We start from the raw sequence: 15,188 nt of genomic DNA, 5'->3' as shown, positions 1-15,188 counted from the left end.
TATGATAACTCAAATAAAAATAAACTGTCTATAATAAAATGAAATAGATTTGCATTTTAAATTAAGAGATTCATACATTTTAAGAGACTTAAACCTCATATTGCTGAAGACCACCAACCTAATTGAATTTCTAAAATATTTAGATGATCAACAACTATGTTTCCACCCTTCTAAAGTGTTGTGTAGGTAATAATTCATCGTATTATAATCAATAACATTTTGGTTTTAATTAAAAATAAATAAATAAGGAGACCCACCGCTCATTAGGAATAAGAAAGAACAGGCACAAACCGGCACGAGTGAACTGATTTAATTACAAAGAGGAACCCAGAGTGACAGAACGATAACAGCTACATACAGTAAGTAACTCTGATACACTGTAACCATGACAAATGCATCCCAGCCAGAGATAAACAGAGTTTAGACCAGGTAGATTTCCTTCCTGTAGATATTCGTAACAAGGCAGACATACTGTATGTTTCGGTGATAACATGACTACCAGTGAAAACATCAATGCCAATTCTTTTCAGATGCTATCTTGTCTTCTCTTGGAAAGATCTGACAGTTATAATTTAAACATCACTGACAACGCAAGCCAGAGAGGAGGGGGAAAAAATACAAACAAACCTTACACAAATATATAAAAATATGCCATTAGATTCATATCAACAATTGAGGACCGTGGGTGCAATATTTACAGAAAGAAAGGCAATATACCGATATTTACAACAATAAAGACTTCTTTAACATGTGGGCAATAGAGGTTACTTAGCTGAGAGTTACAGTGATGATAGGATGAGTTTGATGTGAATGTGAATTAAGTGTGAATCCTCTGTTTCTTACACAATACGCTTCATTCGACTAATCCTTTTCAAATTAGACCAGGATGCATGCTTCTCTAAAATTAAGAGTCAATACAATGGGCTGCAACTAGTGAAAATAAGAATATTAGTTCTTCTTTCTGAATCAGGTGAATCAAAAGTAATGGACTTCAACCATGGTAGGTTTCCACCAAGAACATTAAGCAATTACTTATTAGGTAGGCTCACAGTTAAAAAAAACATGCTGCTCCAAAAGCGCTGGTATCCAGCAGGGAAAGCATATCAATGTTTCTTCACAGAAAATAAAGTACTAACTCCATTTCTCAGGGAGGTCTCCATTTCCCTACAGCCAGTACAGATAAACAGCATTGTAATGGGTCACTTTGCAGCTCTTGGCTCTGGAAACTCAAAAATAGATGTTGTCAATTAGAAAGAACTCACAAAAACAACATAGGCCTACATCTTGCTACGTTAGAGGATATTAGAGGAATACTTTTTTTAAGGTAGGGAATTATCTTATTCACTTTTCGCTTAGAGTTAGATGAGAAGATAAATACCACTCTCAAGTTGGCTTCATTAATGTGCAACTACAGCCAGCTATGGGCTAGCTTAGCACAGATGGAAACAGCTAGCAAGCTAGCATAAAAGATTCACCCACCTGAACCTCTAACCTGAACCTTTATGAAATAGGTAAAGAAGATATTATGTGATCTGTGAGCATTTAGGCATATTCCTTTTTTGTTTAAACTCTCCATAATAACGAAGCTAGCCGATTCACATTCCATTTTGATTGTGAGTTTTTATGCTAAACTAAGCTAACTCCTGGCTGTAGAGGCAAATACAGCCAATAACAAACCAACCCTCGTCACTGTTAGCTGCTCTCACAGTAGGATAGTTAACCCAATTTGAATGCATTTGGGATGGCTAAGGAGAAATGCCCAGATGGCTGGCAAAGTGTAATGAGGTGTTTTAGGATACCACTTAAGACTCAAAGCCTGAGATTAACTCAGTGTGTGTTGTGTAGAAGGACAAGTCACCCTTCACTCAAAGCCTGAGATTAACTCAGTGTGTGTTGTGTAGAAGGACAAGTCACCCTTCACTTCCCCAAGCATCTGCTGTAAGTAGTGTGAGGGAAAGCTGACTTTTCACTGTGTGTGTGTGTGTGTTTGTTTATTGGATTCACTTTTAGCCTTCTGAAGGCACTTGTAGGTGGCTCAGCCTTTGTCCTTCTGACCTACTCTGTATCGTTGGTACTCTATTGTCCCAAAAAACAAACCACACGCATGTTGTTCTCAATGTTTCTGCATTAGGAGTATAACAAATACATCTTATAGTTATATTACCTGTGACTAAAATGTCACAATGGATCTTAAAAAGGTTGAATATTAAGCAAATAATTGTAATGGCTTCCAAACCGGCATGAGGGGGACTTTGTTCTCTTTTTCTTCAAGATAAGTATTGAGCTGTGTTCAAAGACAATGCTTTGCAATGACACTACAATACTCTTTCCTTTTTAGATTTGTTTCTTTACATTTCTGTTTTCTTCGGAGTCATACAACTCCTAAAAAACAACCCTGTATTGCGTATCGTACCGGACAATGAGTGGACTGTCACACCCTTGCTGTGTATGTCTGTCTGCCCAAACCAACTATTCCCATCTGTCTAGTCTGCTCATCAAACCAAGGCTTTTTTGTTCTTTAACTCAAACACAAAAGGTGAAAGCTACATCTTCTATAAATTAAGTGCTGTAAAAGAATGCGCTAAAATCAAAACCATAAATACTGTACATTACTATCGTTATCTGCTACCACAGCCCAGTGTCATAGAAGTCAGTAACATCAGCTCCTGATTTCTGCTCAACAAACTTAAATTTCACTGCAAAATAAATCTCTTAAGATCCCTTAATGTCAAAACTGTAACACATACAAGGCTTTGGCATAGTCATGTTAAGGAGGAAAGTCTCCTATGCACCTTTCCTACTCAACTCCAGTAGCAGGCATCATCTATGTTTAAGTTTCTTTAAACTGACAACAAAAATGAAATATGAAAATCTGATACCACTGATTATCTGTGGAAAACACACATTTGTTTTTTCACAAATGTCTTCCAATTCAGTGAGTGAAGGCTGTGCATTAATGTGCGTGTGTATAAGTATTGCTAAACACTCTTTCCACATATTGCACTTTTTAGTCAATCTTTCTCTGCAGGAGAAAAGAGGTTTTTAGCAGTCTTATATCTTAAAGCAATGATCGTGACATAGATAGTATTACAACCCTTCTATGACCAGAAATCTTTATCTCCATTCTACTACCTGAACTTCATTCCTTTAAAGCTCACAGACTGAAACAGAACCTCTCTTGCAAGCATGAGCTTTAGCTGCAGGAAAAAAACACAATTCAGAGTATCCATGAAACTACAGTCTGTGATGTTATGTTTTACTAAGTTTCCATTCATATATTTGTACATGACATTAACCTCCGTTCCTCAGGAAACATTTTGTCTGAAGTTCAGGCAAGGGTCAAGTGATGATGGAGTAAAGGGTTGACGTCAGAGTCCAAAAACAAACAGAGAAGTGATGTATAAGGACAAGTACACACTTCACTTGTATGTCCTCTTATAACTTCCTGTGCAGTGACATTGTACACAGTCCAAATCCTCTTCTGTCAAGTTTCATTTTCGGCTTCTCTGTCTTCTTCTGACTCCTTCACTAAAATAATTGTTTTTTTAATACAATTTTCAAGACAATATTCACAGAAAGAAATCAACACACGCACAGACACCACTCAGTGAGGAATAACGCACACCATCAGAAACATTACCACAGTCTTCTTGAAGTGATCATATTCATTGGTAAGTCCAGGAGAAAGGTGACAGCCATATTGTGCACATAGAGACTGGAGGACTGAGCAGAAGACCAAAACAACAACACCAAAAAGTGAGGGTCCCGGTGGGGAAAAGGACAGGAGCGTGTGCTATAGTTCTCAGATTGAGCGAGTTTGGGGCGGGTTGTTCAAACCGGGGTTTATTGTCTCAGACCTTCCAAAGTAAAAGATGGTTGGTACTGTCATCCCGTCCAACTGTTTCACTGCTATTCGTCAGTCTGAAGTCCTCATAGCCGTCACCGCCAGAAATTACTAGATGGTTTATTTTTGTAGGGATGTGGGCTGACGCTCGACGACGTGAAGAGTCACGCCTTTGGAGGTTTCCATCAACTGTGCTGCTGCTCTGGGATTGGTTGCCTAACAAACAGAGAGTAGGGATTAAAGGTAAAGGGAAGGCACAAGTGAGGATAACACTTGTTCAATTTCCTACTGTGGACAATAGACAAAAGTGCACATTAAAAATGAAAAACAACAACTACCTGTGGATTCAGGAAGTGGGAAGTTCATGTCAAACCCTTCTGGTAGTTCGATTGATGTCAAGAACCGAACGTGGCCAGTGTGTCCTTGAGCCGAGCCCATCGGCACCTGGGGGGATTTCAGTGTCCCAGCCCCCGTTCCTGAGCTCACGACTGGGATCCCCAGCGTAAGGACGACCCCTGAAGAAGAAAACCACCTTAAAAATATTTCATTTTTAATCCAATAAATCTATTAATATAAAACACAAAAATTCTACCATTAAAGAAAACACTTTTATACTTTGCAGGTGAACGCACATTTAGCTTGTTTCCAGACCTTTTTTATTTCAACCTAAATCTGATTTGATTTTATCATGAAGACAAAATGATCATACATTTTGATTATCAGGTTAATTGTGTTTTGATTTCTTACTCTAAAAATGTTTTTACCTGCACTGGTGCCAATCCACAGCAGATCTTTACATGCCAGCAATGCTGTGATTCTCAGACAGGCAGCTTTGTGCTGTCTTATGATTGCATCGGCACCTGAATGGAAAGAAAGAAAATAGATAATGGGTTAGAAGTCAGGGGAGAAACAGTGGTGAGGATGAAGGGAGTTATTCCCTATGTGTCTCTTACCTGCAAGCATCTTATGCACAGCAGGCGCCACATCCACCTCTGTCAGGCTCTCCAGCGTCTGAGCGTGGTACAGTTTGACCAGGGCACTGCCCTGCAACGCCAACCAAACACCCTGACCGTACGCCACCATGCAGGTCACACACCGACTGCTGTCTGTGCCCACCTGGAACCAGTGCTGAGAACGAGAGAAGAAATGTCACACACACTGTTGACTGACTGCCGACATTTACTCAGTTGTACACAAATCCTTATATTCTTCCACTTACCTCTTGTACCAGTGTAGTTGTGTTTAAAATAAGGATTCTGTTCTGTGAGCCACACCAAAGCTTTCCTCCCACAGGAACCATTTTGGTGACGGGGCTTGTGGGCGTGCCCAGAACTAACGTCTGAGAAGACTGAGGGTCCCAGAAACTACCTGCAGATTTCAAATGAAGGGGGTGTTATTCAGAAAGACTACCAAGGGAACAGAAAACATACAAATGTCATTATTTTAGTGGATTTCAAGTACAAAATATCTCCTTAACTTCCTCAACCAGGTGGGACATTTTTTAACCGGTAACAGACAGGGTGCAGACTAGCATGGTAGCATAGTATAACAGTTATTTGAGCAACATGTTGCAGAGAATAAAAGCTTCAGCAAACACACAAACTAAATAGAACGGAGCTCAAAATAATCAAACTTGATCACTTTCCAAGCTTACCGGCTTCTCTCTGATAGACTATCACCTCTCCATTGGCCAAGGACACAAACACTTTGTTGTCAAAATACCTAAAGGAAGAAAAAAAAAGGATGCTTTCAAAATGACAAGAAAATAATCATTATTTAGGTTAGGCACACAAAAAAAGAAAACATTTCGAACAATACAAAGAGTTATAACTGTGAAACATGTTCGTGGACACTTATATAGCAGGAACAAGAAAGTTGAGACAATAAGAGACAAAACTGACTAAGAAATGTCAACCCACTACTGCTCCATCTTTTTAATTTGTCTAATGAAGCATGAATTCTGCTATTTAGTTTTGAAAAGTAAGGTTATAGGTGACTCACAGTATACAGAGGATGGAGGCTGAGTGTTGCATCTTCATGCTGTTCTTACGGTTACGGATGTTGTCTGAGGACTGGTACACATGGATGCTGACGGGAAACAGAAGCGTTATAGGAGTTTAGGTGATGAATCAGTACAACAATATGCAAGGAATACATTTTTATGTAAAAAAAAAAGAACATCATTTGTGAGTAGGGTTGGAAGTTATGTCCATGTGGGAATGAGCTGCTGGCCCATACAAGTCATTAAAGTCTTATAACTTCACTTTATCATTCATTATTGAGTTTTAATTTAGACTGAAAGTTATGTCTATGGATGTGTGTGTCTGTGTCGCATACCATCCGTCCTCTGTGCCCAGCCACACTGAGCTCTGGTAGGCCTCCGGGTCGATGCTGAGCAGGTCCTCCAGGCTCGCCCTGGTGAACGAGCCCCGGGAGGAGCGGCGCATGGCCCGGCCGTCCATCGGGCTCTCTGTGTGGCCGCGGCCTCCGGCGCCATCACCCAACATCCCCGGGGCGCCAAAGGAGCTCGCCACAGGGAACTCCTGCTCCTCTTCACTGCTGGTGGTCTCTGTAGCCATGTCTTTGGAGCCTGGGCCCTCATCATCTTACGGGAGGACATTTGAAAATATAAGCCTATGGAGTGTATGCGGTAAGTGTGTGATACTGAAGTGTGTTCTTTACTTACTGCCATAGCTGGAGGAAATGGTGGAGTGACTGGCCTGACTCTTAAGAGTGGAGGAAGGGCTGGGTGAATCCTCATCATCAGTGTCATCACTGTCAAAAGGAACAAGCTCAGCTCCGGGACCTGGAAACAATCAGTTATACAAGTCAATATTACTCTTAGAGGATAACATTAGGGCAAAATAGGATTATACCATAACAGTTCACACCCCAGTTTGTTTTAAAGTATTGTTTTACATAAGCTTTGGTAATTTATTTGATATGTATTGTATCATATCGTGTTGTGTGGTTATGTGCTTTAGTAACTGTTAAAGCATTGTCTTGGTAATGCTAGGACACTATTTGTAAAAGCCTGCCCAGGGATAGCTGATACAAAATAGCACATTTGCGGATTCTGGCATATTTTCATTGAGCTGGAAACTGAAATGTTAATTATTATGCAATGATTCTGTTGAATAAACAAAAATGAATAGTAATAGTTGCTGCTTGTCATGTTGTTAAACCTTTATGGACCGACCTGTGGGTTGCTCCGTCAGCTCCACAGATGAATGAGCGATGGAGATATGGAGCTGTTGCTGGGGGTGACCAGGGGCTCCGGGGGCCAGGGTGGGCTCTGATCCACGCTCCCTACAAGATGAGTCATTGGTCAATGGTGTAGAATAGAGATTAAGTCAGAAAGAGAGTCAATGAACCACTCAGGTGCAGGAACTTAGATGGGTTTTTGTTGCAAGAGTGTTTAATGTCTAAGTGTGTACTGACCTTCCCTTGAGTCCTGGTACAGCAGCGATACATATGATCCTCGCTGAGCAGACAGCAATACAGGCCTCCACTGTGGGCTCATCTTTGATGTTCAACAGACACACCTGAACGGAGAAAACATAATCAATTAGAGAGCGGCAACCTCTACCTATCTTGCAATCTTCATAAAAGGGACAAATATTTGTGTATCTTTCCCGTAGTTTAGATCTGCTTCAAATTATTATACGTTCTTCCTCTGCCCATGCTACACACTTCTGCCCGATTTCATTGGGCAAGTCGTTTTTCCATAAGCCTACTGATTAACTAATCAAAACGAAAGTATAACATCCTTTGTGAAGGTAATAAAGATATCCTCTGTAAGTATCAATACTTGTTGTCCCCTAAGGGGATTTTTGGTTTCATTATAGCCACATTTAAGTGTTTTTCCTCACCTGTCCCACGTATCCATCACTGTTGCACACCCACACTTCGCAGCCACTGTCAGGACAGCTGTGGCTGGGAGAGGCACATGAGAACTGGAGACAAACAACAATACATGAGTGGATATAACTTTGGAACATCTGTAGAGAGCTTGTCTACAGGTATGAACTGCATGAAATAAATTGTCTGACATAAATCTTCTCCATATACACAGCAGATAATCCGTGTTGTTCTCACCTGCATCCCACTTCGTGTCTTCATAATAGGAATGGCCTTCAGAAACTCTGGGTTCCACTGGTCCTTATTCATTGCTAAATGGATGACAGAATAACACATAGAGCAATTCAATAAGGTCTGGGCCTAGTAAATCCTAGTCAGACTCATTATAGATTAACATCATAATTATATTATTTTCAGGAAGTCTGAGGAAGATTGAGAAAACTAATTTAAGGTGCTTATGCAGCTGGGCACAGATGAGGAATTATTTCTCTCTTTTCTTTTACTTTAACTAACAAGCTACAGTGCAGTTAATAATGTTTTATCTTTTTTTACTAACCTAGCTTCTTCTTGGCGTCTTCGAAGGCCTGTTCAAAGTGGGACCGAGTGTCAGGTGAGGTGAACTCGAACACGAAGGTGCTCTCAGCGGAGGCCGTGGTGAACTCCAGCTTTGTGGGCAGGAAGGTCATGCTGAAGGCCAGAGACTGCTTCTCTGACAGCTCCCTGTGCACCGAGCCCATCAGGTCCTTTATCACATCGTCCAGGGACTGACAAGAGCAAGAAACAAGAAGAAAAATAAATATTAGATACATCCCTGGTGACCATCACCATTGGCTGTCACTACAACTTAGAACATGAGACAATAAGAAATGACAAAGGCCATAATACCTAAAGTAATTGTGTGTGTTGGTGCACAGTACCTGGTGTGGGAAGCCGAGGGTCTCAGAGAGTTTGCTGATCTGACCCAGAGTGCTGACGTCCTCGTCTAGTCGACTAATCATCTTCTGGATACTCTCCTTGTTTGTTGCCTGAGTCGAGCCTGATGAGTTCAATTAAAAGTGTTAAAGAACAGCATTACAAACAAGTTTAAACATCTAAAGTAAAAAAAAGGAATATCTCATTTTAATACTGATGAATCTGTAAACTGAGACTTCATTTTTGTGTATTCTTTTTTTGTTATAAACAAGAAACAGTGTTATTATAATTTAAAGTGGACCTATCATGCTATATTTGAATAATATATTGTAGGGCCATACCTATATAAAACATGTCTGTGAAGTTTTTTTTTCAAAATACCAAACAGATCATGCATTTTAGCCATGCCTCATTTCGCTCTATTTGCTCTTTTCCAGCCCTGTTTTTGCAAGGGCTGATTCTGTGAGAAGTCTTCTTCCTTGCTTTTGTGGCCGACTACAGCGCCACTTACAGGCCTGGCATATGTACTACAGCGTCTCCAGCGCTTTCGAGCGACAATGGCCGTGGCCGTGGCCCAACCCCCCATTCCCCTGATAGGTGGAGAGTTGCCCATATAGGCAGAGCACCCCGTTTCTGACGTCAGAACAATTTCAAATCTGTATCAGCTCCGTTGCAGCCCCGTTTTTAGAGATTTGGGTATGGAGGAAAAGAGAGAGGGTTGTGTTTTCTGACACTTGGTGAGTTCCCTGACACACCGGGGACACATATTCATGTATAAAAGACGTACAAAAGTGCATTTTGCATGATAGGTCCCCTTTAAACGCAGTCATGAGACCTATTCAACTTGGAAACAAAATAATAAAATAAAATAAAAGCATTGCAGTTGCCTGTGTGTTTCATGTCCTCAGCAGCATGAGATCTTAAGATGAATCATTTTACACTTACTTTTCACCACCTCCACGTCCTCCAGAGGAAGCTTCCACAGGAACTTGTATTTACTGGAAGTATCTATGACACTCGCAGCAGAGTATCTGAGAGTGAGAGAGCAGCAGAAAAAGACAGAAAAAGAGGTCAATAGTAGAAAAATGTTGTCAAACATTGTAAAGAATATGACCTTTTGTATAAGAGCAAGGGGCAGTGTTATTAGGTAACTGTCTTATTATAGTGTGTGTATGTGTGTGTGTGTTTGTGTATTGCCTACAGGCTCATGGAGCTGCGTCTTAATGAGCCAGACTTCCTCTTGAGAGTAGTGCAGATGATCAGATCACTGAAGAGGAAGAGAGATCGGTCTTTCTTCCCACCAACGGTCTTCTACAGCGAGAGATTAAAGAGAGGGGAAAAGTTCCGAAAATCTTCACTCTGGCTTTTGCACATCCATGTAACAATGTATCAATATAAGATAATAGAGTTTGCTTTCATTATTTCTATTAGTTTGACTTCTTTTCCAAGACATTGGACACATTTTGAAACCTTTCTTTGCTACAAACATTTGTAAATTCAGAAGGAACTTCTTACCGCCTCCATGACCATTTCCTGTCTCAAGAACTTCCTCTCAGGGTTCAGAATCTAACACAAACACACAAAGATAAAAGATCAACACTTTAAAACATAGCAATTACTTCAAACTTTGGCCATTTGTCTCTTGCATGGAATCAAATATCTGTACAAAAGCTCTGTGAACTTAATACGGAGAAAAAAACAATGCAATAGCATGATTGTGTTGGGCCTTTTTACTAACTACTTACACTTTATGATGAATAAATAAATCTACAATGGACGATGAAAACAGTCATATTTAACATTAAAGAAGGAAAACATAAGCTCTACACAGTTTTATCTGTACATTAATAAATATCTCACATGTTCCACTCCCTCTATGTGTGCCTCGATCTCCTGGATGACCCTGGCCTCCCTCTCTGCCTCCTCAGCGGAGCGACGGCCCTTATTGATCCTCTCAGCCAATCGCTTGATGTCTCTCTGGGCGTCCAGTAAGTACGAATAGTCCGGGTGATCCTCTGGGGTGTGCTTCAGCATGTCCTTGAACAAAACAAAACACACACAAATGTTACGATCTGCCTTTACATGAGATTCTGGTAACTAAACCCAGAATGAGGCAACTTGCAGTATACAGCACATATACTTTGAGAGGACTCACCTTCACCAGCAGCTCGTATCGGGGAATCCTCTGGACTGGTTTGATCATCAGATCACCCAGAGCCTGTTTTTCCTTGTTCTCACGCATGTTTTGCTGTTGGGGTTAAGAAAGGAGGAGGTTAAGGGAGAGTATGGATATAAGAACATAATAAGACTCAAATAAGTCTTAGTAACAAAATAACTGTCTCTAAAAGCTGGTCAGTGTTGCATATCACATCTCCACCACAAGATGGAGGAGTGGTTCCACTGAAAATAATCCTGTCCGATTGAGAGCTGGAAAAGGACATGACAGCTTTTCTGATAACATTTTAGCATTTGAGCTCTTGTCTGTGCAACAAACATGTGGTTTTCCCCATACATTTATTTCTAAAAGGCAAATCACAGCATCAAAGTGTACAATAATGTTCTACTTAATTAATAGACATTTTGCTGTTTTTTTTTTTAAGTCAAATGATCTGGTTAAATAGTTTTAAAAAGATGGTTTGTAGATTGTTTAATGGAAAAAATGTTGTCTTCAACTAATGTATCATACCCAGAAAGAAAACACTATATTTACTTAAAGAGAATATACATTTTAGTAATATATGGTATCGTGAAAACATCTAAGGTCCTCCTGATCTCCTAAACTGTTCCTCAAATTACATTTTATGTTATCTGATTTAGAAAGAAAATCGGAAACATACATAACTAAACACACCAATCTTAATTTATTAAACTGATCTTGACGTCCTGTAGCTTTAGGGAAATAACAACTAGGTGTCTCTTTCAAACATAACACAAACTCACATGAATACCAACATGGACAAACAGGAAGCACGCACACAAAGAAACACACATTATTCACAGACCTACAATTGACAAACAGTGGCATCAGTTCCAGGATCTTAAAGCTGGTTTTTAGATCCTGGTTAAAAGGCTCTTTCCAGCAGACACACTTGTTTCTAGTGTTCCAAATCAAATCAAACCAAGTTTTATTTATATAGCACATTTTTAAACGATTTTTGGTCGAGCCAAAGTGCTGTACATATAATAAAAATACCCTACAGTAAAGACACTTTACAGCAAATACAACAGCACAGTTTGTGCAGAATATCAGTATGAGAAAACGACACCCTCTGTCCTTAGAGCACACATAGGAGCAGCTGCCCAGACTAAACGGACATCCTGTGACACAGTCCAACACTCACCTCCAGAAACTTGTGAAACGCTGGTTTGGCCTCCTTGGCAATCCTCACAGCATCTTTGGCATTGAGAAAGTTGTCGATGTACGCTGAATACATATTAGCTAGAGTCTCTTTGGAGAACTGGAGAAGAAGAGGAAAGTAGATCTAAGTTACTATTAGTACAGTTTTATGTACACTTGTTTAAAATCAATTTGATGGCAATCCATTGAGTTTGTATGCCTTTTTATGTATATTTATATTTCCTGTTACTTTTCAATATAGTAAGATGTCACAAGTGTTTTTCCTTTTACGTTTTAAGACTCCTAACACCTCCTACAAATAGGAGACACATAATTGTTGCAGTGCTACTTTAATTCATTTTAAGCCTACCCTTAACAGCTAACATTTAAGACATTTTTAATTTGTCACTTTGTAATTAAATCATAACAAAAGCTGACGAGAGCTGTAAATGGAAAGATTACCAAAGAAACCTTGGTGTAAGTGTTTTAAAAAAACACTTACAGTCCCTCAAATCCAGCATAAACATATGCAGGTGATTCACCATGACCTGCTTTTTGTACAAATAGACGGTGACAGAGTTAAAAAGCACAAAGTGTATTGAACGTCAGAGAGTAAACAGCTTTCTACCCTTTTGTGGAATAACCTCGTGGGAGGGAAACTATTGTAAGTATCTTTGTCATAACAGACGACAACATGATGATTAAGCTGTGTCTAAAACACACAGAACCATTGATTCAGGGCTGTGAAATCTATTTGATTGATATTCTTCACAAATGTATATATATTTCTGTTCTCTGGAAGCTAACATTGTCCGCAAACGATCCAGCAATGATTCACAGATGCTAAATAATCTGCCACTTCAAACATGATATTTGATATATGATAATATATCATATATTGTGCCATTCTTTGACACGAGAACATAAAAACTCTGCCCCGTGTGAGGCTCGAACTCACGACCTTCAGATTATGAGACTGACGCGCTGCCTACTGCGCCAACGAGGCCTGAAAAATATTTCAGCTGCAGGCGCTCTAAGAGCTGCAGCGGAAACAGAAGGCGGGGGAGGATTGAGTGAAGCAGTGGGGGAGGGTAGCTCAGTCTGAGCAGTGTGAAAGATCTGCAACGACTTCACCCAAAGAGAAAAAGACCCTCTATTCTTCCTTTCCTGCATGACAATATTCCATTATGTCTTGATATTGGTATATTCAAACGTTCTCTTTAAAGGAAAACCACAGCAACGTATAACATACAAAAATCTGTGAATTTATTCTTGTAAAGTCTTGTAACATTCGGTGATTTTTAGTTTTATGGTTAGGCCAATTTTCCTCAACCTTCTTCTTCTACTGCTTGTAATTCAGTTGGGCCGTTTCCCGCATTTACGACATTGTTCTTTTGTGACAGTTTGTGTCTCCAGTGTCTGTGAAAAGGTTGTATTCAAGCTGAGAGGGATAACAAAAGCATTAACATAGCAAGAGAGTGAGGGTTTTTCCCCACTCAATAAAAAACAAAAGCCTGAGCCACACGGCATTCTGGTCTATTGAAACTGGGATCTACTGTGCATTTCTGACTTCATGTCAACTGTTAGCTTCTTTCCTTCTCAAACACTGAAAACTTTAGCCTAACACTGATGTTTTAGAGAACTGCTTTTCAGAATCTAGGTTAAGAGCCGCCCTCGGGTCATGGGAAACTTTAAATGCCAATAGGTCACCAGGAAAACAAAATATTAACCAGTGTTGCCAACTATAGACTGTCTCCGATTACAAAAAGCTTCCCTTCAGCCCACTCCGCTATCACTTGTGTTTTTAAAAGAACGTTAATTAATTTAGCCTTTCGAGTCTGTAAAAACCCTTTAAGGGTATGTCATGTCAGGACAAGTAGCTTTACTGCTGCACCAATATTTGGAAAAACACCCTTGTTTTAGGATAAAATTGCAACTTCATTCAAAGTACAAGTCTTTTATCTTTTTTACCACTTTTAACTTAAAAAAAGGGAAGACAGAATTTGAAAACCATGGTTTTGCAGAGTTGAACGACAGTTTGCTATCAGACTTTAAAGGAAATTATATCCTTATCTTATCTTACAATGATAATAAAAACAAAGTAACAAAAGAACAATACAATTCTCCCTGTCACGGTGCATTGAATCTTTAGAGGGGAATCAGTTGGACTTCAAGGTGCTATCATTACTTATGGTTGATTCATATATTTGCATTATTTCCCCCCTGGCCTCACTGTTTTATGACATATGCTATTAAGAGCAGTAAAGTGTTTCTGGTACTATCAGAGGTAATGCTTTAATAAATAATAATAATAAATTGAATGTATATAGCTTTGCATTTCTTATCATTAAAAATGGCTGCTTAGGACACCTTTTGTCATCTCTACTCACTGATTTGATGAGGAGATGTCCAACAGTCTGTCTATCGTGCCATTGGCTGACGCAGCCAGAAACTTGCTCCAGGAAGTACTCGTGGTGCTCCAGGATCTCCGGGATTTGGTAAAACATCTCGTCCACCAGCAGAGGGTCCACTATGGAGCCGCTGTCTGGCTGTTTGAGAGGACGCATGTAGCCCTGAGGGGAGAACACAAAACAGTTCCTTACAGACCATTTTGAATATTTTTCGTTGGCTTAAAATTTCTTCCAGCAGTCAGGACTGTTTGGGTAATTTCATTGGTGAAACTTCTGTGGTTCTGTTTATCAAACATTACAACCCTGAGCTAAACTTTGTATTTGTATTTAGCCTTTATTTAACCTGGTAAGTTATGAAGGACAGTTTCTTTGTGACCGAAAACATTGCTGCTCAAAATCACAGTCAGAACAAAATGACGTGAATGCAGCACAGGCCATGTTGATGTGAATGCCAAAAAAACAGATTAAGCTTTATTAAAGTAGGTACATCCGAAGTTTGTCTGCTTATTATTTACATCATCTTATCCTTCTTTTCTTCTCCTCTTAACTTTATTTCCTTTTCTTTCTTAGGTCTCAAGGTGCCTCAATACACAAAATAAATCAGATTTTGTAGATTTATTAGCATCTTAACAAGTCTGACTATGACACATACTGAAAACACTGAAATCCAATAAAGCTGAGAGAAATTTAGAGATTCAATTTACTGTGTAAAACAGACTCAGACAGATGCGACCCAGAGGCTCCGGAAGATATTAAATCGTGAGTGGCTCATCGACTAATTTATGACACATACTGTATGATGACTAATCCAATCTGCTGTTTT

The 15,188-nt window shown here is 39.6% G+C and overlaps 1 protein-coding gene and 1 non-coding gene across 2 annotated transcripts in view; both read right to left on the bottom strand.

Annotated features, from left to right (window-relative positions):
- Positions 1-294: 294 nt before the first annotated feature.
- LOC117470295 (rho guanine nucleotide exchange factor 17-like) overlaps positions 295-15,188 on the bottom strand; it is a 52,892-nt gene continuing 37,998 nt past the window's right edge. Inside the window, exons 3-24 of the mRNA XM_034115015.1 lie at positions 14,345-14,527; positions 11,959-12,075; positions 10,773-10,865; positions 10,478-10,654; positions 10,133-10,183; positions 9,819-9,928; positions 9,563-9,648; positions 8,623-8,741; positions 8,262-8,469; positions 7,943-8,016; positions 7,717-7,800; positions 7,286-7,389; positions 7,044-7,153; positions 6,531-6,650; positions 6,182-6,449; positions 5,846-5,932; positions 5,499-5,566; positions 5,064-5,212; positions 4,798-4,972; positions 4,609-4,704; positions 4,183-4,359; positions 295-4,060 (exon numbers count right to left, since the gene is read on the bottom strand). Coding sequence (XP_033970906.1) covers positions 3,852-4,060; positions 4,183-4,359; positions 4,609-4,704; positions 4,798-4,972; positions 5,064-5,212; positions 5,499-5,566; positions 5,846-5,932; positions 6,182-6,449; positions 6,531-6,650; positions 7,044-7,153; positions 7,286-7,389; positions 7,717-7,800; positions 7,943-8,016; positions 8,262-8,469; positions 8,623-8,741; positions 9,563-9,648; positions 9,819-9,928; positions 10,133-10,183; positions 10,478-10,654; positions 10,773-10,865; positions 11,959-12,075; positions 14,345-14,527 — 2,865 coding nt within the window. The 3' untranslated portion in view covers positions 295-3,851. The remainder of the gene's footprint in view (positions 4,061-4,182; positions 4,360-4,608; positions 4,705-4,797; positions 4,973-5,063; positions 5,213-5,498; positions 5,567-5,845; positions 5,933-6,181; positions 6,450-6,530; positions 6,651-7,043; positions 7,154-7,285; positions 7,390-7,716; positions 7,801-7,942; positions 8,017-8,261; positions 8,470-8,622; positions 8,742-9,562; positions 9,649-9,818; positions 9,929-10,132; positions 10,184-10,477; positions 10,655-10,772; positions 10,866-11,958; positions 12,076-14,344; positions 14,528-15,188) is intronic.
- Positions 12,888-12,960, bottom strand: trnam-cau. Its single transcript has one exon. It is a non-coding gene; the product is annotated as a tRNA-Met (tRNA).

This window comes from Trematomus bernacchii, unplaced genomic scaffold, assembly GCF_902827165.1.
Source record: "Trematomus bernacchii unplaced genomic scaffold, fTreBer1.1, whole genome shotgun sequence".
Classification (NCBI taxonomy): Eukaryota; Metazoa; Chordata; class Actinopteri; order Perciformes; family Nototheniidae; genus Trematomus; species Trematomus bernacchii.
This window is presented reverse-complemented; position numbering and strand designations above follow the sequence as displayed.